At 40.4% G+C, this 25,640-nt stretch overlaps 1 protein-coding gene across 1 annotated transcript in view; it reads left to right on the top strand.

Annotated features, from left to right (window-relative positions):
• The window catches only part of CUL5 (cullin 5), a 52,481-nt gene extending 28,151 nt beyond the window's left edge, over positions 1-24,330 (top strand). Inside the window, exons 11-19 of the mRNA XM_066586179.1 lie at positions 1,355-1,419; positions 3,158-3,290; positions 4,400-4,531; positions 6,604-6,727; positions 8,243-8,418; positions 10,826-10,987; positions 11,109-11,227; positions 15,681-15,804; positions 18,905-24,330. Coding sequence (XP_066442276.1) covers positions 1,355-1,419; positions 3,158-3,290; positions 4,400-4,531; positions 6,604-6,727; positions 8,243-8,418; positions 10,826-10,987; positions 11,109-11,227; positions 15,681-15,804; positions 18,905-19,099 — 1,230 coding nt within the window. The 3' untranslated portion in view covers positions 19,100-24,330. The remainder of the gene's footprint in view (positions 1-1,354; positions 1,420-3,157; positions 3,291-4,399; positions 4,532-6,603; positions 6,728-8,242; positions 8,419-10,825; positions 10,988-11,108; positions 11,228-15,680; positions 15,805-18,904) is intronic.
• Positions 24,331-25,640: the final 1,310 nt, after the last annotated feature.

The raw sequence follows: 25,640 nt of genomic DNA, 5'->3' as shown, positions 1-25,640 counted from the left end.
CGTTTGGGGGCTTTAAATGCCGCTGTCAAAATTGATAGCGGCATTTAAAGGGTTAATAGCCGTGATCGGCCGAACAGCCGATCGCGGATATTGCCCGGGATTGTCAGACGTAGTAAACAGCTGACGCCCGCGCTGTATGCAGAGAGGTCGCCCTCCGACGCTCCGGGACATAAATGTATGTCCTGGAGTGGGAAGGGGTTAAAGACTTTGCCATTGATTTGCAGGAATGCTGCCTTCCAATAGATGGCGCTGCAGAGTTATTGTTCTATCTTCATTATTTGCCTACTTTATCCATATGGCTGGGCATCCTTGCCCCTTTTCTCTTCATTTTGATAGTTTGTTAGTAATTTGTTGGCCTATGTTCCAGTTTTCGTTTTTACATTTGGGCACAATGCTATATCTGTTTTTACAACTTGGGACACATAAGACACATCACAGTTGGTTCTCTTCACAAAGGACTTTATTGGGACTATATTCTTGTGCAGTATTACTTAGCATCATTTACAAATCTGCGTTACACACTGTGACTTCTGTACATCGTCCCCGTCTGTAAGTTGGCTTCGGTCAATAAACATTGATTGTGCAAAAAGTAAGAGCACTTACATTTTTTTCCAAAGTCTACAGAATAGGTGATTATAAGCAATTCTGCAATATGTTTAATCAGCCAATTTTGTCCATATTTCATAAAACCGTCTCTATCGCTAGAAGACGTATAGCTGAAGAGCGAGCCCCTGTCTGCACTGTGCCTGCACTGCCCTCTCTAGAGCAGGCACAGCAGCTTATACAGAACAGTATAATAACATGTCCTAGTTTTATTACATTTATATATCGGTTTCCCCATAGTGGCCTCTTCCGACATCATTTTATTTATTTTTTTTAATGCACCCCACCTTCCCCTGCTGCTGAGAAAGAAGTCATCCAGTGTTATCGGCAGAGCTAAAGAGAAGTGTTCTACTAAATATGTACATAATAGGCTGGTAAAACATACTACAAAAGTGCTTATAATCGCCTATCCTGTACATTTTAGAGAAAAAATTAAAGTGTGGTTACTCTTTTTAATAATAAAAAAAATCTAGCTGCATCCCCCGGAGTTCCTGCCCTCGCTGTACGCCCCCGGGGCCTTCTGTACATTAGATTCGGAATGGCTTTTAACAATTGCAATTTTACCCCAGTAATTTGATGTGTTACATTGATTTCTGAAGCGTAACTCCTTAGAAGCCATAAGGTGCAACTCAGATTTCCTTCTATAATACACATGAATCTGATAAAACACGGAACATGAAATACACAAATGTTATAACCAAATGAACCTGTTAGCATCTCTCGTTTCATCATTTTACTTCATCTCTTCCAGGCGTATAAGGCCGTTGTAAATGATGCGACAATATTTAAGCTTGAGCTGCCACTAAAGCAAAAAGGGTAAGATGTTATACTTAATATTTTCAGAACTTTTTTCTTACTAAAAAGTGAATCTCTGCAAAGTATGTTTTTTTTCAGAAATTTAGTACTTTGTTAACTTTTTATTTTTTCTATTTTTGGTTTCTCCTCCCCACTTTTCGTCTAATGTAGCTGGCTGGGCTTGTTTTTGGTGGCCGAGTTGTATTTTTCAATTATATTATTTAATGTACCATATAACAAACTAAACAAGTTGAAAAAATTTCTAGGTGGAGTGAAATGGGGAAAAAAAATCAATTTTTTCCATCTATGGAGGGGGTCTTGTTTTACAGCGCTCTCACTGTGGCAAAAATGACAACTTTTAGGCCTCATGTCCACTGAAAAAAATTCAATCCACGCAGATTTCTGCAGCAGATTCCGCGCGCATTTGCTTTAAATGGTATTTTTTTTTCATGCGGATATCATGACCTATTGATAGCAATGTGGACGGTCCGCGCGGAATCTGCACTAAAATGGAGCATGCTGCTTTTTTTTTTTCCGCGCATAAAAAGCGCGAATCAACTAAAATGACATCCGCAGGTGCAAAATTCAATTTCATTGACTGCTGATGGGCCAATGATTTCCTATGTGCAAAATTGAATGCGCACAATCCGCAATTCAGTTTTGCTAGTGGACATGAGGCCTTAATGTGGGTCAGTACGATTATGACCATTCCAAATTTATTTATGTATTTTTATTTTTTTGTTTAATAGTTAAAAAGAAAATATCTTGAAAAAATTATAAAATGTTGATACTTTTACTGACCGCCACAACTTTTTTTATCGATGGGGTTGTGGACTTTTTTTTTTTCTTTCTTTCTTTCCTTTCTAGACTACCAGTGGTTACTGTTTTCAAGTACATAAAACTTTTTGATTGTGCTTTATTACATTTTTTTCTTGGAGGAAGGGGTTGGGGGGTGGGGAAGCGTGGTTCTGACATTGTAAATTATTTTTTGGATGACTTTCACCATGCAGGATAAATAATGCATTATCTTGATAGGTCAGACATTTATAGACATAACGATGCCAAATCTGTTTTATGGTTTCAATTATTTTTACTTTTACATCTTTTATTTTTCTTTGTACTTGTTAACCAGGCCCATCTTAATAAGCAGAAATACATGACTGCACTGGGAGACTTTCAGTAGCCTTCCCCTTCCTTCCCGCCCAGTTGTCATGATACCCGGGCAGCACCTAACAATCTCATTTCATAAGGGCTGTGTTGGGACTCCTGAATGCCAATCAGAGCATTTATAAGCAGTTATAAAAACTGAGCGTGAACGCTCATCGCGCCTGCTGCAGCCAGGTATCAGCTGTCATTAACAGTGTATGGAGCAGTGTATTGTGCCTATATACATCCTGGGGCACTAAAAGGGCTAATGATCTTGTAGTAGAGAGAAAAGTTTCACAATTACAGATGACAAACCTGAAATAGTTATTGTAAAGGGAGATATTTTTTCTAAATCATCACTTTTATATTTTCCAATAAACTTTAATATTTAGGCCGTAATACCAGAACAAAAGGTAGGTTATTAATATTAAAGTCCCCTTTAAGAATGTTAGTCGTTACTAAGAGGACCTTAATAGGATCTACACTTTCATGACGCGTCTGCTTTTTCGGGAATGAGAGTTCTAGAAACCTGCAGCTTTGTTATTTATTACCCTTTGTGTAGACAGTAAAATAAAGTTGTTGTTTTTTTTCTTTTTCTTTTTTTTTTAACTAGTGTTGGATTGAAAACCCAGCCTGAATCAAAGTGTCCGGAATTACTTGCTAATTACTGTGATATGTTGTTACGAAAAACACCTCTCAGTAAAAAACTGACTTCGGAAGAAATTGAGGCAAAGCTCAAGGAAGTGGTAAGAATCAACTAAGTACTTGTAGGGTTAAGACAAATTTATACAGTTTTTGTTTTTTCTTTTTGTCAGAAAAGACAAAACATTATTTTTTGCAGTTACATCTCTCAGGTAAGATGTTAAGGGTCTATTTAGACCTGCCGATGTGTTGTTTGAACGAGCGAGCGATGTCGGCGTTGGTGCAGGCAGATACACCGTTGGCTCGTTCAAATGAGAAATCGTTCACATTCACTGTATAAGTGACTGAGACGGACTGAATGAGTGCTATTTAAACTGAATGATAAGCGAATGAACCAACAATGATTTTTAAGCCTGCATAAAATGAACGATGAATGAAAAGCAAACGATTTATCGTTCGATCGTTGGCTGCGTTTACACTGATCATCGCTCATTTTTGCTCATTTGAACAATTTTTTTTAACGATAATGTGTAAAAAAGACTTAACAACCACACAGCACATTAATCCAAAAAAGCTGAGTGTGCTGAACGCATTGATAATCTCACTCACCTCGGATTACTTTATTGGATCCTTTTTTAGGAAGGACACAGATGGTAACCATGTCAGAGGGGTCCCTGTGAGTTTGTGGCGGAAGTTAGGCAGAGGGTTTAGGATAACCCTTTGCAATTCAATTTTGGATTCAGGGTTTCCTAGGGGGATTTCTCTTTCTGCCATTATACAATGGCGCCATCAGCTGGCTAGAGACAGTACTGCAGTATATGACATGCCGAAAAGGGCCCCCAACAACAGGGCGCCCAGCAATATACAGTAAGAATACCCTGCCGGACATCTTCCGACATCAGAGCTGCACAGGCTTCAATCAGAATGTTGGAAGACATCAGACAGTGGATTAAAAAAGGTTAAAAGGGGGCCGTTGAGTTAGTCCATGGTGATTGGAGACACATTAAAATAAAAATCTTTTTCTTGTTAAACTTTTCAGAGGACTTTTAATAGCAAACTTGTTTTGTGAGGAACTCGCATGCATTACAATGTACTCTGTTTCAGAATCTGTACAGAAAATCTGCTAAAATATTCCGTGTGTGAACAAGTGTAGAGTAATGTATTGGTTGGTTATTCAGATAACATTGTGAATGGTACTTTTTGCTTTTCGCAGCTGCTGGTGCTGAAATATGTTCAGAACAAAGATGTTTTCATGAGATACCACAAAGCTCACCTTACCCGACGTCTCATCCTGGACATATCTGCTGACAGTGAAATTGAAGAGAACATGGTTGAATGGCTCAGGGTAAGATGAAATATAACTTGCACTCTAGTGTAAAGCTTCATATACCTGCTTTCGGAAAAGTTGGGACTTTTTTTCTAAAGTTTCATTAAAGTATGCCATGTCTGTGGCTTCTGTAGAACCCTTTTGCACTCACAAATAAAAAGCAGCACATGAGCCGTAGTCTACCATGAAGGCAGTTCTAGTGTTAACTTGGTCATACAGTCTGATGGCTGCATATCTTGGGGGGAAAAAAAACACAGACAAAATTAGCCAACTTGGCTGAGGTCAAAAAGTCTCAGCATGTGGTCGAAATTGTTCAGTTTTGCCATGTGTTGCATATTGGAGTGTAAACAAGTGGTGCCCTATGGGTAAATTTTATAAGAGGAATGTTTCAGGCTCTGTTCACATTATAATTAAAACTACCAGAACCGTATCATTAGAGTATTCCCAGATCTATACTTCTAAACAAAGGCTTTTACTTGTGCCACTGTATTGACATACAGTGGCATATATCACACACAAGCCACTTTTGTGTTACAGTATATACTCGAGTATAAGCCGAGTTTTTCAGCACATTTTTTTGTGCTGAAGAAGCCTCCTCGGCTTATACTCGAGTCAGGGAAGGGTTAAAAAAAATAACTCCTTACTCCTCCCATGATTGGATTGAGCGCCGGCTGTGATCATTCACAGCCTATCATAGCGCTGACGGCGGGGAATGACAGAGCAGAGAGGACAGCGGGGAGGATTCTAGCAGCTTGCCGCACCGCTGCTGGGGACACACACGGTGACTGGAATGCGAGTATCGAGGATTTAATTTTTTTTTTACCCAGCATATACTCGAGTATAGCTCGGCTTATACTCAAGTCAATAGGTTTTACCAGTTTTACGTGGTAAAACCTATTGACTCGGCTTATACTCTAGTATATTCGGGTAATAAAAATGTATAGAAGTGTTTATTTATTTATTTTGGCCTGATATCTGTATATAGATGTAGATAAGAGGGCAGTTTGCCCTGGTGGTTCCCTTTTTGTTTTCTCTGGCAATTGTTTGTTTGCCCTATAGATTATCCTATTATAACTGGGATAAATGACATACCATGCTGTGTTTGTGTTTCCTGCTGTGCTGGAGATATGTTACTTTCAACTGCATATTAATGCAAAAATCAATATTTGCTATACGATATGCTTTTTGGGGTCCAAATTCTTAGTTAGAGGTAAGCTGAGCTCACCACAACAACACTTGGCTTGATCAAAATAATCTGTTTATTGATTGACAGACTGTAGCCTTTATAGAGGCACATGATAAAATTACAATAATTCAAATCTATTAGAATTAATTTATTACCATTGGTCAAAGAAACATAAACATGCAAGATAAGGAATTTAACATCTAAATTGCTGAAGGATATAACTCGCAGAAAAAAAGGCCATATACAAGATCTATACTACAGGAAATGCTCAATCGCTAATTGACCTGAAGGCATGCAGTAAGCCAGATTGCAATATAGAGGAGTATATCTAAATTTCTGAAGGGAAAGCATCACAGGCGCAGTATTCTAGTACAATCTTTACTACATCTGTGCTCTCTGTACATGATATTTTGCATTGTTTTCATGCTATTGTTGTACAGTGTACACTTGCATGTATCTCATGTATGTTCACCTACCATCATATAATAATAATGCTGGTCTGAAAGCAACAAAAAACATATAAAAGTATATTGTGAAACATCCCCTTCACAGAGACACCAATTTACAGCTGCTGCCCATAGAAGTCTTTGGAGGACAGGGAGCAGGAGTGAGAGGCATGGACACACAAACCTTGCTGCTTATAGAAGTGTTTTATTATCTCGCCCCAGTGCTGGATTCACATTTCTACTGCTCAGTACTGCTGTATAATGTCCCCCATGATGCTTCTGGTTATAAGGGTGTGCTACAGAGAGATGGGGGAGCAGGATCTCCTCCTCTCTATGTGCAGTGTATGCGAGCCACTATAGCTGCTAGCCTTCAGTCACCATTCTTTATTTAATATCACTTCTGTATTGTAAAAGTCGCATTCATTGATTTTTTTCTCTTTTTCTTGTTTCCTTTGCAGGAAGTGGGAATGCCTGCAGATTACGTCAATAAACTGGCTCGGATGTTCCAAGACATTAAAGTTTCTGAAGATTTAAATCAGGCATTTAAAGAAATGCATAAAAACAATAAATTAGCACTTCCAGGTAAGAAATGTGTGGGAGATGCCGGGCCTGTGATTGTTGGCATTGGCCCATGTAGCCATGATTTGTTGGTTTGTCCTACAGATAATTGGTAGTGTCCAGTGGGGGATTTTGGTGACCACTCTGTGTGTATAAGACCTATTACACGAGATGTCAATGCCACTATCCAGTGCTACACCCGTGTGACCTGATCCTTATTTACTTTCAACATAGACCAGTTTATAAGATTACTACAAAGAAAGGGGTTATTTTACTCTCTCTAAGGGTCCGTTTAGACAAGACGATTTCTCATTTGAACGAGCGAACTATGTCAGAGTTCATTCAGGCAGCCTGTTTATGCAGCAAATACATCGTTGGCTCGTTCAGACAAGAAATTGTTTAGTCGTTCTCATTCTGTATTGGTCAATGAAAACGATTGCCCAGGGATCACGAGCAGCAACTATTGATGACTTATCCTGAGAATAGGACATCAATAGTAAAAGTACCCGAGAACGCCTTTCAAATGATCAGCTAGCATCTTTTTGTTTTTGCCTTCCAGCATTTTAGCACCTTGGCAACTATTTTTTTTCATAGCCATATACGGTCTTGCTTCACGTGCGGTATTTTTTACCGCATTATTTGTGAGCCCACATATAAATGACTGAGATTTTATAGATTTATGTATAATATATAGAGATGAGCGAGCGTACTCGGAAAAGCACTACTCCCTCAAGTAATGTGCTTTATCCGAGTATCGCTGTGCTCGGGTCTGAAGATTCGGGTGCCGCTGCGGCTGACAGGTGAGTCGCAGCGGGGAGCAGGGGAGAGCGGGCGGGAGAGAGGGAGAGAAAGATCTCCCCTCCGTTCCTCCCTGCTCTCCCCTGCAGCTCCCCGCTCCGTGCCGGCACCCGAATCTTCAGGGACGAGCACAGCGATACTCGGATAAAGCAAATTACTCGAGCGAGTAGTGCTTATCCGAGTACGCTCGCTCATCTCTAATAATATATATATAATGTATAATTTTTTTTATTCTTTGCTACGTAAATATGAAATAAAGAGAACCACCTTCAGCAACATACTTTCTCTTTTCTTATACTGCTCAGAATTTACACTAAATAACCTGATAAATGTAATTCTGCAAGTTCTTACAGTCTTAAACAATGTGTTTGACACTATAAAATACTCTGCTAGGACACACTACATGTAGCCTAACCGCAGGCTAAGTGAACAGTCAACCCTAGGGTCCTGGGTAGGTCCATAGAACTGATTTTACAGAGGTCCTTGACCATATCGGTATTCGTGGCAAGGAGTCCTTATCAATCATGCTGTTACCACTTGACCATCGCAATCAAAGAGTTAAATGACTGGGATTAGTAATTCTGCCAATCCTGATTACTCATGGTGGCATGGGACACCTGCGCATGACTTATTCTGCCAAAACACACCATAAAAAAGCATAGCGGTGGTCGCTAAGGGAGCTAAATATACCTATTACTGTTTTCCTATCCTGGTTAATGTAATTCCTTCTTGTTATTGCAGCTGATTCTGTGAATATTAAAATTTTAAATGCCGGTGCTTGGTCAAGAAGCTCTGAAAAGGTATTTGTATCCCTGCCCACCGAACTGGAAGACCTGATTCCAGAAGTGGAGGAATTCTACAAGAAAAACCACAGTGGCAGAAAACTGCACTGGCACCATTTGATGTCTAATGGCATTGTAAGTATGTAGTGGTAAAACATCCATAGGTGTGCATGGAAGTGCAGGATGTCTTTCCTTAAGGAGTTCTCCACAAATCGTACGTTCACTAGATTTGCAGAAACCTGTCAGAAGTATAAAAAACAAAAATTGATAAAAACCTTTCTACTAAAATAATAGCTTCCCGGTATGGTGATCATATCCTGAATATTACAAAGTATCCCTTCATTATGTTCTGTTATGCAGTGTATAATGGGTTAGTAATTGTACCAGTTTTGTGTGTTTGAACCGTATTACACTCAGGTTTGTTACTGAGGAATAGATTTTGATATGTTCTTATATTCTCAATAAAAGGAGTTAAAAAAAAGGTTTCCCCTGAACACCACAAGGCACATGTATAGATGAGGCCTGAGCAAAGCTGTATTCATAGAGCAATGTCATGTGGCCACGGCTTTCAATCTCTGCCACGGGATGCAATGTCACCAAGGAAAACTCTGTGCATCGGTTTGACAGAGTGACCGCAAGGAACAGGTGCGGTTGTTCTGACTACCATCTTAATAGTATATTAGAGGTTAGAATATATTAGAAGTTTTAGGCTCTGAATATTAAACAGGGTTGTCGGCGAAGAAAACGGTTTGTATTCAAACTCCCTTTCTATACTTGTGTACTTTGTCAGTTATAAGTAATAAAAGACCTTTTTTGATGCCGCTAAATACTATAAAATGCAGCTCTCTCGAGACAAAATAGCTGTGTCCCTCAACTAGCCCTCCTCTCCACTATCCCAGGGTCCTCTGCCCACAAAAAAAGAGGATGGCTTCATCATTTTCTGACGGCAGCAAAAACAATGGTTCCCCATCACGGACGGAGCCCGCACCCTCTAACCGTGCTGGAGTTTATTCAAGAACTAAACTTTTCTAATGGGGATGGAGGACTTGCCCAACTTAAATTTGGACCCCTGGGCTATATTGGCCTCCTTCCAGGAATCTACAGACTTCCAGGGCTTATTGGGGTGGGTGAATGAGATGAAGTACTGAGCAACCCCTACATGCACCATCCCCCCTCCCCTTCCTTCCCAGCAACACATAATGTTTTTTTACTTATTTTCCCATTTTTTTGGTTGGTTTACATACATATCCTATTTATCACTTAGCAACTTTTTTTTTTCTCTATACACCTCTACTTTCTTAAAGGTTAACTTTCTTAGTTTTGCTTTTTACTGCTATCTTTACTTACTCTTAACTTAACCATGTTATGTTTGTTGCTCCTGGTGTTCCACCAGGCATTGGGTGTAAAGGTTCACATGATGAGCTTCCTGTATATGGGTTGTCATTTTAGTTTAAGGGTTCGTTCAGACACTTTACTAGAAGACTCAACAGAGGCCATAAATCCACTTATATAAATGCGTCCATTTTCTGGAAGGTCCCATGTGAATGTACTCTCCTGGACTTGGAAAGTCTTTACTGTTATCTCATTTGGCATAAATTTGCTTAATTCCTAATTTACAGTGGAGTGCACTCTAATGTAAGGCTGCCTGCCACGACCGAGGCGGAATATCGCTAGCGGGGGAGCAGGAGGGAGAACTGATAGATGGGCTCACCTTGGAAAATCGCAGCATGACGCAATTTGAAGCCCGCGAGCGGAGAATCGCTATGATTCTCCGCTCATGGATGTAAGGCTGAGCTATCCATAGTTTTCCTATGGTAAGCGTTCACTGCATTACCCGTGGCCGGATTATCGCTGCGGATAACGTAATGACAACTCGCCCGTGGATAGGCAGCCTTATACTCAATAAAGGCCCATTTACACCAGCCGATGATCGCTAAAAAATCGCTAATCGGCGATCGTTTCAGTGATCATCGTGAGCTTTTCAGGCACTGCTAGCTTATCGCTAAATTCAGCTTCAATCGTCCTTCACTCATATCAGCAGTTCTCCACGGGGAGTGCTGATAGCATTGCGAACAAAGGATCTGAGCGCAGATAAGAGCCCTTCGGCTATTAACTGCTTTCAGCTAAGACTTCATTTGCACCCTTAATTGCTCTTAAGTAGCTGTACAGCTCCGATGTCAGAAGACGTCTAGCAGGGTATTCTTACTGTATATTACTAGCCTCTCTATTGTCGGGGGCCTCTCTAGCATGTCCCATACTGCACTACTGGCTCTAGCCAGCAGATGGCGCCATTGTATAATGGCAGAAAGAGAGAGCCCCCTAGGAAACCCTGAAACTAAAATTGGATTGCAAAGGGTTAATAGTTTATGCAAAATGATCACTCAAAGCTGTCACTCAAACTGTCACTTGAGCGATCTTTGAGCGATCATTGGCTGGTGTAAATGGGCCTTAAGTATGCCAATATATGTTTCTAACTGTACGTTTTTTTATTTGAAAAAGAATGAATAAACCGATTAAACATAAATACTGTTAAACTTTGCAGATAACCTTTAAGAACGAGGTGGGTCAGTACGACCTGGAGGTGACCACATTTCAGCTTGCGGTTTTGTTCGCTTGGAATCAAAGACCTAAAGAAAAAATAAGTTTTGAAAATCTTAAATTAGCGACAGAATTACCTGATGCAGAACTGAGGAGAACTCTGTGGGTACGTTACGTTCTCGTTTCTTTCATTCCATCAGCAGACTTTCTTTCTTCAGCTATGTTGGTCACCTTTATGATTTATGCATTTCTTGGCAAAGTTAATGTATATTTTTCTCTCTATTTAGTCACTAGTTGCTTTTCCTAAATTGAAAAGGCAAGTCCTTTCCTATGAACCACAAGTTAACTCCCCCAAAGACTTCACAGAAGGTACCTTGTTTTCTGTGAACCAGGAGTTTAGCTTAATGTAAGTATTTCAATGAATTTTTGGTAATTGTCTTTTATTTTGTGTCCTGTTCTCGTTTTATAACTAACATCGCATATTACTTTATACCGTGTTTCCCCAAAAATAGGTCCTACCCCGATAGTAAGACCTATTGGGTTTTCGGGGTAGGCTTGAAATATAAGGCCTCCCCCGAAAATAGGACCCATCTTGGGTGCCCCACTTAAAAAAAAAAAAAACTTACAAGGTCGGCGGTGTCGGCATCAGCGTCGGCGACCCGCCAGCGTCTTACAGCTGCCTTCTGCTGGCGACGGGGCTTTGAATAGCCTGTCTCCAGCAAAGCCAGTGCTGTGATTTGCAAATCGAGCGTCGGCAGCCAATCACAGACAGCGCCCGATGAGCCAATCACAGCCGTTCAGTGAATGACATCACTGAATGGCTGTGATTGGCTTATCGAGTGGCGGCTGTGATTGGCTGCCAGCGCTCGATTAGCCAATCACAGCGCTCGCTCTTCTGGAGGCGGGGTATTCAAAGCCCCGTCGCCAGTAAAAGGCATCTGTAAGACCAGGAGAACGCCACGCCACCGCCGGACACCATCGGGAGGAATCGGGACACCGCAGACCAGGTAAGTAAAAGGCCTCCCCTGAAGATAAGACACTGTGCCATTTTTGGGGCAAAAAAATTATAAGACAGTGCCTTATTTTCAGAGAAACACTGTATTATTCCAAATCTTTGAGGAGAAGAACAAACAACTTTATCTGAAGTAACTTTGTAGCATAAACGCTACACATGCGGATTTGTGATGTGTTTTTCCACCAGATGTGGACCTGGCCTAAGGTATCAAGAAGCTGCGCAGTTTTTTTTTGTTTGTTTGTTTTTTATTTTTTTGCTTCTTTGGGTTATTGGGGGGGTGTACTGCTGCAAGGAGCAAGACAGTTCAGATTACGCTTTATAGTGAGTAAGACACCCTGGAAGGTTTAACAATAAGAATTTATTAAAACCAAATGATAATCAAGCATTGTAATTAATAATTGTCCTACGTTTGTAAGCTATTGGATCTATATACAAAGGATACTACCTATATACAAATGATATCTATGTATATACAAAGCATGAAGGTTGCAGACTTTACATCACAAAGTATAAAGATAGCAAGTTACATTATTAACTAAAAGGTTACAGATCCCATATTACCACAAAGGGTTCAACAGATGACCTCCTCTTTCTGTCTCTGAAGTGTCCATACTACTCTGAGCTTATCATCCTTCCATCAGAGATTCCAAGACTACCCCTCCCTTAACTTGGGAAGATGAGACCTTTTATCCTCTAATATAGCTGACCAAGGCCTCATTCCAACAGATTACCACATGGCTGCATACCAAAGCCTTCTAAACAAAAAGGTACCAGCACAGTCCTGTGTGAAGTGGACATTGAACAGTTGCATATGGTCATAAATGTTGACTCCTCTTTGTTTGTACACAAATTTAATTACACCTCTTCCTTGACCAAGATCTAATCTTAAATATCCATCATGTTGACTTTCCCCTTTGTGTCCAAGTAAATGGAATTTGCACATCGAAGGAGGGGACATCTCTTCTGATTTGCACATAGAACTGGTTTAGCCACCTTCTCAATACATTCTGGTTAAAGGCTCAAAATAGTAATTAAAATGGCTTAATGAAATCTAAATAATCATGCATTTAGTATTTTCCTAACAGGGTGGAATCGTAAGTGCTGGATTGCTGAGAGCACATGGTGATGGTCACACTGTGCAGCACTCTTTAACACTAGAAAGGCCGAGATTGTTTTATACCTTAAAATGCCAAAACGGTCACTTTGATCTTTAATGTTCATCAGGTTTTTTTAGGGTACAATCACTGAGAAAAAAATCGGTCAAGTTATTATCTTTATTTTGAAAATTTAAACAAATCACATTTTATATCAAATGTTGTAACACATTAAGTTAATGTAGAATTAAATTACAATTAAGCAAAGTGAAGTATAAAATGCCCCGCAACATGGAAATGTTGACATAAAATCCAGATTGCATTTTACTTTGGAATTAAAATTGTTTCGTAAATACAATACATGTAGGTGAAGTAAAAAGAAAGATCATTACAAAGTTTGATGCAAGAAGTAGCACAACAAAAGCTTACACAGGTAAACTTGTGTAATATGCTAGCGCATAATGTTAACATGCAACTAATAAACCAACATCGTAGCTAGTAGGTGAAATGTGAGTGTTTATTCTTCACTATATTTGATGCCTGTTAGATATATAATCTGTACTGAAGATGCTTCAGTACATGAAAAATGCCTAATTGTATTGCTGCCCCTCCCCCTTTGCGTAAGAATTGGTTGCCCCTGGATCCGACCCGTCAGGTTTGCAGTACCTGGGTCGGGCCTGCACTGTACCTGTGAAGTTTGTGCCCTCTGACTTTCCTGGCTCAGAAATAGCTGAGCTCCATCTCCATTTGCTCCTTTCATTTCCATAGGGCAGACAGAGTAGCTCGGCTGTTTCTGTCTACTAACTCAAATCGATGAGACAGATATAGCAGAGCCAACACAGCGCTCAGATACCTGCCTGCACCATTTGAGAGGGATGGAGCCGCTGCTGTGCAGCAGCAGCTCTATTACCCACTACACTACAGAAATGTAGAGGTCAAAATGACCGTTTTGGCCTTTTTTAAGTAAAAAGCGAATTATCTCGGAAAGGGGGGGGGGTCACCCCCCCCTATTTTTTTTTTTTTAACACAACACTTCCCTTTATTAGTCAGGAAAAGTCACCAAGTGCCATGGCTCTACGGGCAAAACAGTAGAAGTAACCAGCAAAATGAAAAACTGAAAGGTCAAAATGACCACTTTGGCCTTTTTGGTGTTAAAGCAGATCTGTTCTCACAATATCTTATCCTAGTAAAGGGCCGCATGTTCTACTCTCGTGCCGTTAAATTATTAGCATCTCAAAGAAAAGGAACAAAAAAGTCAAGAAGAAAACCTTTTTATTGAGGAAGCATTTCTTAAGGAATTGAGTCGTTGCCTATTTGAACTGTGGATGAATACATTTCATCTTCACTGCATTCGTGGATGTTTTGCTTCCTCTAGTGTTTTGTTTTGATTACTGAACCTTTTAGTCGGGAGCATTGCCCCATCTGTGGTCTTTATACAGTGCTGCTTCGCCTCCTTTTCTGGCAGGAACATCAGTTAATGTGAGCATGGCATGAACCCTCTACTCATGGAAACAGTGGACTCATAAATTAGGTTGCTGAATTTTTGCTCTGCACCATTTTTTCTATATTGTTTGATCTAATAGCCCACTAGGCCTCTCGCTATAACATGCTGTCCCTCAATAGGTCAGCATATACTGGTTACCAATTTGTATTAAAGACGTCACAGAGAATTTAAGTGTAGGCTTAAATGTATTAAAATAACAGAAACATGGGTACTTGCCTATCCTGTGCCTCGGCGATTCAGTGCTATAGCCCTGCTGATCTCCTGGTTTTGGTTGTGGAATGAATACCAGAATACCATCTTAATGCTGCTGCCAATCAAAACGCTCAAGATTCGGACTTGAAAATACCTGTCAGTGGCTGGATTGAAGAAACTGCGTCTTTCTGTTTGATGAGCTCAAAATTGAGCATTTTATATGAAAAGCTGGGTTCACAAAGGTGGTGGAAATTCCATCTGCAATCTAAAGCCTGAGACAAGGCCGCAAAGTGGATGAGATTTTCAAAAATTTTCGGCCACTCCCTGCAGACAGTCCGCTGTGGCCAAGCTGCGCTGAAACTGACATGCCGTGCGGAATTCCAAGCCAAGGCATGTCAATTGTATTGTAGTTTCCGCTGCGGGCTCTCTGCTCTCTATGGGGGAGAGATGGCCACAGCGGAATAAGCCGCTTCCAAAACCCACGAGACTTCAACTGTGGAAATCTCATTGCATTTCCGTGCGGTCCCGCTGCGGACATTCCGCTGGTAACCCAGCTTTAAAAGATAATGCTGTTCAACATCGTACATCACTGAAAACATACCATCCAAAGTGTAGTGCGGTGTTGGTGGCAGAAGTATGTTATAGGCATACATTTCGTAAAACAGGGATTTCCTGGTGGAAACCTGCTGCTGTCTGCAAGAGAACTGCCATCTGGGAAAATTTTTTTTTTTTTTCTACAAGACCAGAACCCATCGCTGCTAAACCTACAGTGGATTTAAAACTATGATGTATTTTTTTCTACTAAATGCTAATCTGCACTGGGTCAATAGCAATTCATTTATATTGCATTTAATAACTGTATTGAATTTCGACATGTGGGCCAAAAGACCTGAGGAAGATGAGACCAGTACAGGGAAATCCTAAAAACTTCTATATTACTTTTCTGTTTGAATCCAAGAACAAATAAAACTCCTCTATATGATCATTTTCTACTTAAACTTTTTTTTTTTTTTTTTTTTTTTTTTTTACAATTTTTGCCTTGGTTTTCTTGTAGAAAAAATGGAAAAGTTCAGAAACGAGGAAAGATCAACTTGATTGGCCGCTTACAGCTGACCACAGAAAGGATGAGGGAGGAAGAGAATGAAGGCATTGTGCAGCTGCGAATACTGAGGACACAGGTATGTCTTTGTTCCTGAACAATGTACGTGAAGTGTTAAGGCTGGATTCACATGGTCGAGCGCGATAACTGGCCGAGAAACTCACTCAGAGGATCGTGTTTCCCATTGACTTCAATGGGAAACATCACATCGCACAGCATGCAAGTGCCTTGTGATGTTGTTTTGCCAACTGGCAAACAACAAGTTTGGATACGGCTTTAAAGAAGGGCAAGGGGGCTGATACAACAAAATGTATGAATACAAATGAATAAATGATAAAAATAAAACAAATTTACATAAAAGTAGGTGATATGGCGTAAATGTTTACAATCGACAGGTAAAATACATACAGCAGGTGATAAGACATAAACACTTCACAATACAAAAGACTTACAGGGACTTACAACATACAAACTGCATCCATTAGGAGCTTTCCTTAACCCCTTAGTGACGACCCAATAGTGTTTTTACTTCCTGCCATTGCAGGACGTGTGTGGAGGGAGATAGCGCCGCTATCTCACTCCATGCAGCCCGCTGTTTATTACAGCTGACACCCGCAGGTGATAACTGCAATATGCGGTGAGATCGGGGGAGCCGTGTAGGGCTGCCTTAGGAGACTGCCTATCAAGCCATCCCCGTGGGGTGGCCTGATAGACTGCCTGTTAAAAAGCAGTATGACGTAATGCTATACTATATATATCTATATATATAATATTTGTGTGTGTGTGTGTGTGTGTGTGTGTATATATATATATATATATATTTATGTCATACTGCAGGAGCGATCAAAGCATTGCTGGTTATGGTCCCCCCTGGGGACTGAAAGAAAGTGTAAAAAAAAAAAAAAAGTTTTACTAGTTATTTAAAAAAAAACAAATAAAAGTGTAAAAAAAAACTTTTGCCATATTTGCAATAGAAGAAACTAAGTAATAAAGCAAAAATATGTATTTGGTATCGCTGCGTCCGTAAAAGTCCGATCTAGCAAAGTAATGCATTATTTACCCCGCACGGTGAACGTCGTCCAAAAAAAAAAAATGCCAGAAATGCCCTTTTTTGGTCACCCTGTCTACAAGAAAATAATAAAAAAGCGATCAAAAAGTCTTTTGTATACAAAAATGGTACCAATGGAAACGTCAGGACATGCCGCACTAAATTAGCCCTCACACAACTATGTCGCCAAAAAAATAAAAAAGCTATTGGGCACAGAAAATACAGACAGAAAATAATTTGTAAAAAAAATAAATATCTAAAAAAAATACAAGTCGTGAAGCAAAAAAAAAAACCATACACGTTTGGTATTGTAGTAATCGTACTGACCCATAGAATAAAGTTATCAGGTCATTTTTTAATGCAGTTTGTGCCCCGTAGAAATAGGATGCACCGAAAGATGGCGGAATGTCATTTTTTTTTTCAAATTCTCTCCACTTAGATTTTTTTAAAAGTTTTTCAGTACATTATATGGTACATTAAATAGTGCCATTCAAAAACACAACTCGTCCCGCAAAAAACAATCCCTCATACAGCGACGTCGATGTATAAATAAAGGCATTACGATTTTTTAAAAGGGGGGAGGAAAAAACGAAAATGGGGAAAAAAGCAAAAAAGCTCCGTCACTAAGGGGTTAAACACTTCTGCCTGGAGTTCATCTTTTCACTGGAGAAGCCACAGTGAAAAGCAGTCAGGTTTCATGGACCAACACTGTAAGAGATCATCTTCTCCCTACAGGTACAAGATGCTTCTGATCTATTATAATTTGTGTCCTATTTCATACACTATAACTTGTTGAGTCATAGGCCATATGCGCCAAGCTTTACAACCAAGACCCCCCCCCCCCACCACCATCTAAAGTAGCCAGCTGATGGAAGAATCAACAAAACTCAATTCCCTAGACAATGCTGATGGTATCCCAGGATTAACAAGACTCAGCAGATTCGTGGCCATACAATGTATATGGACAGAGTTCAAACAAACCTATGCAAACGGAATTGTCGGTAATGCAATTAGCGTTGTGTAGAACTAAAACCAATATACATATATTAGACCTCTATCTTATACAAAGAATTAGCAAGTCACATACACATTTCACAGTTACATCAAAGCTTCCTTCACCAAACAGGTTTGGTCCACAGGAATGTTCATAGCTATTCATATGTAAAATACAAAATGGAGAATAAAGGAAAATACAAAAAGGAGGATGAAGGAACATAAATTGCCATTTATATAGGCCTGCATTACAATAGGATACAAATAGCCAATTATATTTGCACCACAGATGTTTTTAAAAGTCCCTTTGAAAACAATGGGTGAGGCGCTCCAAAGACAGAACAGGCTGCCATTTTTAACCTTGCAAAACTGCTGTTCGCGAAAAATTCAGTCATGTGAATTGCTGTATTCAAAGTAATAGAGTTCATATTCACGCAAGTTTTTTCGTGTCGCAGTGCAGAAAACTCATGCGAGATTCTCATTCGTGTGAATGCAGATGATAACACGGGGACTCCTCTGGATTTTACACTTTAGAAGGCTTTTTGTTGCCATTCCTTGTATAGCTTCTAATTGGAGACAGTGCTGTGTCTTGGCCCCTGTGTTATAGGGAACACCGAACAGAGGAGGAGCACGTACCCTTGTGATAGGGGATCACTCAGCGTATTTCCCTGAAAATAAGACCCTGTCTTATGTTAATTTTTGCCCTAAAAGAGGCACTAGGTCTTATTTTCAGGGACTGTCTTGTTATACTTACCCAGCAGGCTGGGTCCAGGACCCTCATGCTGCTCTCCAGAGTTCTGACGCACTTCTTGCAGTCCTCGGCTGCCCAGAAAAGATCACTTCCTGGTTACGGGATTCATAAAGCCCGCCTCCAGGAAACCATGGCTCTGATTGGTTCATCGAGCGCTGCATTGATTGGTTCTTGAGCGCTGCTCAGCCAATCAGAGCCATCGCTTACTGGAGTTGTTCTTTATGAATCTAGTAACCAGAAAGTGATTTTCTGTGGGCGTATGAGGGCTGCAAGAAGCACGACGTATGTCTTATTTTCGGTAAAACAGGATAATTGGCAGCGAAGATGTTTGAAAAATATCTTATTTTGTGATTCCTAAAAGCCTGTGCCCTTTTTTTTTCTTTCTAGGAGGCAATTATTCAAATCATGAAGATGCGGAAGAAAATTACGAACGCCCAGCTCCAGACAGAACTTGTAGAAATTTTAAAAAATATGTTTTTGCCACAGAAAAAAATGATAAAAGAACAAATTGAATGGCTTATAGAACACAAATACATCCGAAGAGACGAGTCCGATATCAACACCTTCATCTACATGGCATAATCCACGGAGCCTGCCTAACATATCTGGATGACGTGAGTGCTGGAGCAGGCCAACTCGAATATTTATGCTAAAAGCAAACTCACTGCGGACTTTTGTATGGCATAAATATTACAGTCCCCCCTGCCTTACCTTCCTAAAGGACGGAAATATATTGCCAATGTCATTCTGCCAGCATGACAGCATCTTTCACATCGCTTTTACCAGCATGCTGTTTTAATGGAAAAATCGTTTTGGAAGAACTTGTGAGCTTGTAGAGTAACTTCTCTTTTTTTTTCCCCAAACCATAAAACTTTAGTGTTATCTTATTTTTCCCGTCTTCTTTTTCCCCGGCTAGGGGATGGAGTTCTCACATTTCATGCACTGATTAATTGCTGTTACTATTAGACTTTGTTTAAGAAAAGAAGAAAAGAATATAAAAAGAAAAACAATTCCCCACCCAAAAAATGGCACTTTGTAATCTAAATATTACATTAATTTAATTGCTGTCGTTCTCTCCTGCTCAGCGTTTGGGACTCTTATGCATATACTTAAAGGTTTGTATTAGTGCAAATGTTATAGGATGTGTCGGCTCTCCCCGCTTGCCTGTTTTGGTTAAAGGGAACCTGTTACCAGGTTTCCACTTTTTAAACAATTTTGTAGCACAATATCAATCGTGGAGAAATCCTAAATGTGGCTCTATTACTGCTTTACACCTGTGGTAAAACAGTTTTCATATGCCAATTACATCCAAATGCTAATTGGATTGTTCCAATGGCCTGGAGTCTTCTGTGTAACCCAGTTCCCCTTCCTTTGATTGATGTGAAGAACAACCTCTATGTCATCCACAGCCAAGTGTCCCAGAATTAGCGGGATTGCACATGTGCAGAGAAGTCCAAGTCTGTTGTAGACGGGCTCCTCTGCACATGCGCGACCCACTCTGACTCCAAAGATGTCATCCACAGACCAGTGGAAGTCAGAGCATGATCGGCACATATGCAGAGAAGCTTGACGTGCCGTCGATAGACTAACCAGACTTCTTCTGCACATGTGCCACACCGACATCGGTGTCTTCACTGGCCTCTCGATGACGTAGGAGACATCATCCACATCAATCAAAGGGAGAGGGGCTGGGATACACAGAATACTTTGGCCAACAGCTGCAGCGGTCCCTGTACGCCCGCCAGACTATTCAGATGTAACTGGCAAAAAGCATGGAAGTGTTAGAAAACTGCTTTTCTGCAGGAGGGAAGCAACAATGGGCAGAATTACACATTTAGAAGATTGATATCATGCTACAAATGGTTTTAGATTGCTGAAACCTGGTGAAAAGTTTTCTTTAAACTTCAACTCTGAAAGCGCTAAATTCTGGAACGTCTTTTCTTAGAACTCCTTAATATATTGTGTTCCTCTGTTATTCCTTCTAGAAATATATCTGTGCATTGATAACTGTGTGTTATTAATTCCACTTGTCAGTAGAGCATGTCCCTACACAATCTGGCAAAGAGATAGAGTGTAGGTAAAGACCAGCCAGTATAAACAATTTAGGTCTTCACCTACACTCTATCTCTTTGGTTTTTCCATTATAATCCCATATAACTGGACTACCCATGTGACGCTCTCCTGATTGGATGTCCTGAGGACCAATGGATACCATTTTTTCTCTACATGCCTACTTGGATTGTGGACACCCTGGGGCCCCCTTTCCTCCCACTAGGGGTGTTCCAAGTGTGTCAGGGTGAGTTCATGACATTAGATCTTCTCTGTTCATCATACGCTGCCTAACTGATACTATTGTTTACATAATCTAGCATTGATTGAAAAAATGGCCGACTGTATAGGGACACATCCCATTGACAAGGGAAACGGTAATGCCAAGTTGTTACTTTATTCATATATTTCTTGGAAGAATAACAGAGGAACAGCCCAACACAGAATTCTTAGTAAAGCTGCTCCCGAATTACCGTTTCATGGGGAACTCAAGTATTTACTAAAACAGGACTTGTCAGAAGAGATGACCTGTTCTTTTTAAAAAAAGTGTTTTTGATATGTGAATATAAAGGTTTGATCAATGCAGGGTTTACAGTGTAAGGCGTGATTCAGATGGCGTACTTCTGCCTGTCTATTTTACAGACAGCACACAGACCCATTTTAGCCTATGAGGCTATAAACATGGGTCAGTTTTCATACGGACCGATGGCCTGTGTGGGGAAAAAAAATGGCTGCATGTCCTATATTTGTCCATATCCACGGACAGGGATTGCAAATGCAATGTCCGTGGAGGTCAAACGACACACAGATGGTCATGGCAGTCCAGTGCCAGTTGCAACTCAACGTACGGCCATCTGAATGAGGCCTAAAGCCACTAGCCGGCTATTCTAAAGATCATCCTTCCGCTCATGCCAATGGTAGATTTAGCCTTTCCGATTAAGACTGAAAACATAAGACTTACATACTGACCAGCAGTTAAAAGGAAGAGCAAAAAATAAATATATTAGCAAAAAAACAAGTATTTCCCTCCTTTTTCTAGGATAATTTCCCTTTCTTATGCTGAAGGCCTCCTACAGCAGAGACTGCCATCAGAATACTGTATTGTATATGTGTGCATTTGTATATACATGTGTCTAGATATATTCTTATGTATCTAGATATATATTTTGTGTATTAATTTCCCCTCCCCCCATATACTCACACATATGTGTGTCTATATATGCATGTGCCTGTATATATACTGTACATATGTATGTGTGTGTATATATATATGTGTGTGTGCGTGTTTGTACATAATCATGATTTTCACAAAGCCAACACAATCAGCTCTAGGATGTATATCGAAATAAATTTAAATATTTGCACCTGATATTTTTATATAGTTTTAAATGTCTCTTCTGCATAGTTATTCCAAGAATTAAAGTCCTTTTTTATCCGTTAATGTCTATGGGGCCCTTTTAGCTTCACGTAAGCTGTATGTATATATTTTTATGTTTAATGGCATTCTCTTCCATGCAAAAAATGAAGGTGTTAACACGCAGAGTTGTGCACTGCGGCATTATATAGTTCTCAGTCTATAGGTGCTGGTTGTTCAAACGTGTAGATATCCATGTTGATCCGACTAAAGGGCCTTTTACACGACCCAGTGATGGAGCAAGGATGATCACAGGGCCGTAGAAAAGGGCCAGTAGCTGATGAGAAATGAAACCCTCGTAAAAGTGCTCGTGTATACAGCAAAATGTGTAGCCGACCAATGATAACTAGAGGATGAGCGATTTTGTAGCAACAATCATTCTTCTCCATAGTACATCTAATCTGTCCGTTGAGACAAAAGAAACGAGAGCTAACCAACATTTTTATTGTTGGTCATCAGTCATTAGAAGGTGCATACTATAACTGCCCATGTAAAGGCACTTTAAAGGGCCACTCCAGCAAAGACACATTTTTTTATCCCTGTCTCCCTCACCTGATTGTCACAATCTATAGGTGTCCCATATATATTGCACTCACTTCCATGCAGTGCAGCCTTCTGTCTTGTCTGATGCTTATCAGACACTGAGCATCTTGATGCTTAGTTTTCTCCGTGCTCACTTTCTCTATACTCTGCTAACACTCCCATAATGTATCATCACAGCCTCACGTGACCAGCTAGAGCCAGTACCATCTCTGCCTGTTGGGAGGACACTGCCATAACCTCTATATTCTGTATTCATCTAAATGAAGTACAGACCATAATTATACCATCAGGAGGATGAGCTGTAATATCCTTCATTTATAATTAGGACAGTAACGTCTAATAAGAAGTAGCTGCGATAAGAGTTTCTGCACCCCCGTTGAAGAGCTTGTGTGGTACAGTCCACGTAATATCACAGAGGAATTATGCTGACTGAAAAACGGACGACTTGATAGAACATAAAGCCAAGCAATTCTCTGGTGCTTAGAATGAGATCACATGACCCACCTAATGAAAAGGACTCCAGTTAGGAAGGAATAAGTAGCCAAGGTAATACTAGCCGACTTGTATATACTGGGGACAGGGTGGGGGGGTTGTCTAGTTACATAATGAATGGGGGGAAAAAATCATTTGAGTGGCCCTTTAAGTCTTTGTATACAGATCCATTGCCAATCCTGCTACATCTGTTTTTCAGAGGCAGGAGCAGACTATCATACAGGACACCTGTCCAATACATTATGGGCCTCTATGGTGAGCAGATATCTAACGCTCAGTGACTTCTAGAAGATGAACATTTTAATTTTCCTTCTTGGAAAACTAAAAGTTTCAGAAGTCTGCATTAAATGCACATGACGTGGACTCTCTGAGGTTGACTAGAACTGAAGGAGTCTCCCAGACCTGGTATGCATCTTAAAGGGGTTGTCCCACAATAAATATTCATTTACTCTGGTAGATCATGCGGAACGCCCATTTTTTGGAATGCTGGCGAGAAATCCCTTCTAGTGTACTGATTCTTATTGGCAGCCTGTACAATGGCAGTGACCACTCTACCGCCCGTATCAATGAGGTTCTGGGCAGTGGGACTGAGTTAGGGCCCTTTTACACGGGACACTGTCGGGTGCTTCTGTCCCAGTGATAATCATCCTTGTGCTTTTACACTGGAGCGATCATCGCTCAGTCAATGGAGACAGATCGGGCCGGGGATCATTTTGCCACACCCAACTCATTCACCGTAAACAAGCGGTGGTTTATAGATGAACGACTGCCTGATTACATGGGCCATTCGCCGTTTGATTTTTATGCCTGCACTTTATGAATTATCATTCGTCAATCAGATCGTGTAGGCATTTACACTGAACGATATAATTCAGATTCCCGCTATCCATAAAGAATCTGAACGATAATTAATCAGTATAAAAGGGCCCTTCCTCAGTGTGTGAGACCACCGGCATGGACACATTAGGTGTATCTTCTGAGCAGAAATTATAAGAACAGTAGGGGGCACTATAACAAGTATGTAACCGCAATATCGGGACATATGAGCATTTTTTAAGATGATTCCAAGTGAAAAGTTGTTCTATTTTGTGTGATCTAACAGAGCAGATTAGTATTTCTTTATATTACCTTGGAGTTAGGCCTCTGGCACACTAGCATATTTGGGGCCATGTGCTGTTTGTGTTGATTCATAGACAGGACACGGCCCCATTATAGCCTATGAGGCTGTGCAGATTGACGTTTTTCACGTGGACCTGATGGTCTGCATGAAAAAAACTCATTGAGGGTCCTATTCCTGTACATATCATAAGCAAAACATAGGACCTGCTAATGCATGTCTATGCACCCTGTCCATGCAAATCGGACAACACAAGGACAGGTGTCCGCATGCTGTCTTATGAAAGTAGCGCCTGAGCCTTTTCAGGCACAGATGGCGCACATGGTAAGTGTGCACCGGCTTTACTCGGTAGCACCATAATTGATGTTAAGGTCTACTTTCTGTGCTACTCTGATCTCCAAAGAGGACCATCCAGATGCAAGTGCTTCCTCCTTATAAAAGTTGTCGATCGCTATTCAAAACAAGAGGTTCGGCGGTGCCACATTCTGTGTGGTAGCAGTATCTTTAGTGCCAAGGATAGGATTAAATCCAGTCCTCTGAAATCAAGAAAGGCCTTTCTGAAGCTTAAGTTCTCATAGTAAGCCTCCTGAATGACCTTTCTGATTGACAAGGGTGGATTCATATCCTGTCCTTGGTTGGAAATGTTTGACCCTTGCACTGAGCTGTAATACAACCATATTGTCACTCCTATTATGTGGAAGTATAAAGGAAGCTGCGATATAACATGGGCTTTTTTTTGTTTTGCTTCTGTTTGCTATGCAGCACCAATCCTCCATGCCTGTAAAGATCTTTGTAGCTTTCTTTCCCACCACTATAGGGGTCCAATCCATATGTACTGATGTATATCTCAATTCTTCTTCTGGTCATTTGTTTCAGACTACAAAGAAATCTTTAGGTTTGAACAAAGTGTCTTGTCTACAGGATAGATGCAAAACGAAATGCATAATTGTTTGTTTTCTATTATCTTACTGGTGATCGGCACCTTTTTGGAGTAGTGCAGGCAGAAAAAAAAAACACCGTGTGGTTTAATTGGACATGGCACATGGCAATTCAGTCTATCAGTTCACCTAGAACTTAGGCTTCATGAACGGACTTTACCAATTCTCACCGAACGGTGCCCGCACACGTCAAAGATGTGAATGTACAATGCACTGAATCGAGGTAAACTTGTACAGAACACGATACAAGATTGAATGTGATCCTGTGTTTTAAAATTGCAAGATTATGTCCAGTCTTTTTCATGTTGACACTTGGTTTTCTTTACTTTTCAGCTGTACAATAAAAACCTTGAGGTGCATGAAAGTGTCTATAATCTTTGCATTCTTATCGGATCGTACCATAACCTGAGAGCTATGGGTGGTGAAAGAATGATTTCTGTATTTTAGAGGGGATGCGCATAGTTGTGATTGATAGGAGACGATTAGTTAGAGCTTTACACCTTTCTTGAGGGGATTTCACACACAGCAGAAGTAGATCCACCAGGAAGGAGAAGTCCTTCCTTTTATAGT

This window comes from Eleutherodactylus coqui, chromosome 1, assembly GCF_035609145.1.
Source record: "Eleutherodactylus coqui strain aEleCoq1 chromosome 1, aEleCoq1.hap1, whole genome shotgun sequence".
Taxonomy (NCBI): Eukaryota; Metazoa; Chordata; class Amphibia; order Anura; family Eleutherodactylidae; genus Eleutherodactylus; species Eleutherodactylus coqui.
The sequence above is the reverse complement of the archived record's forward strand: the minus strand, read 5'-3'. Positions and strand labels throughout refer to the sequence as shown.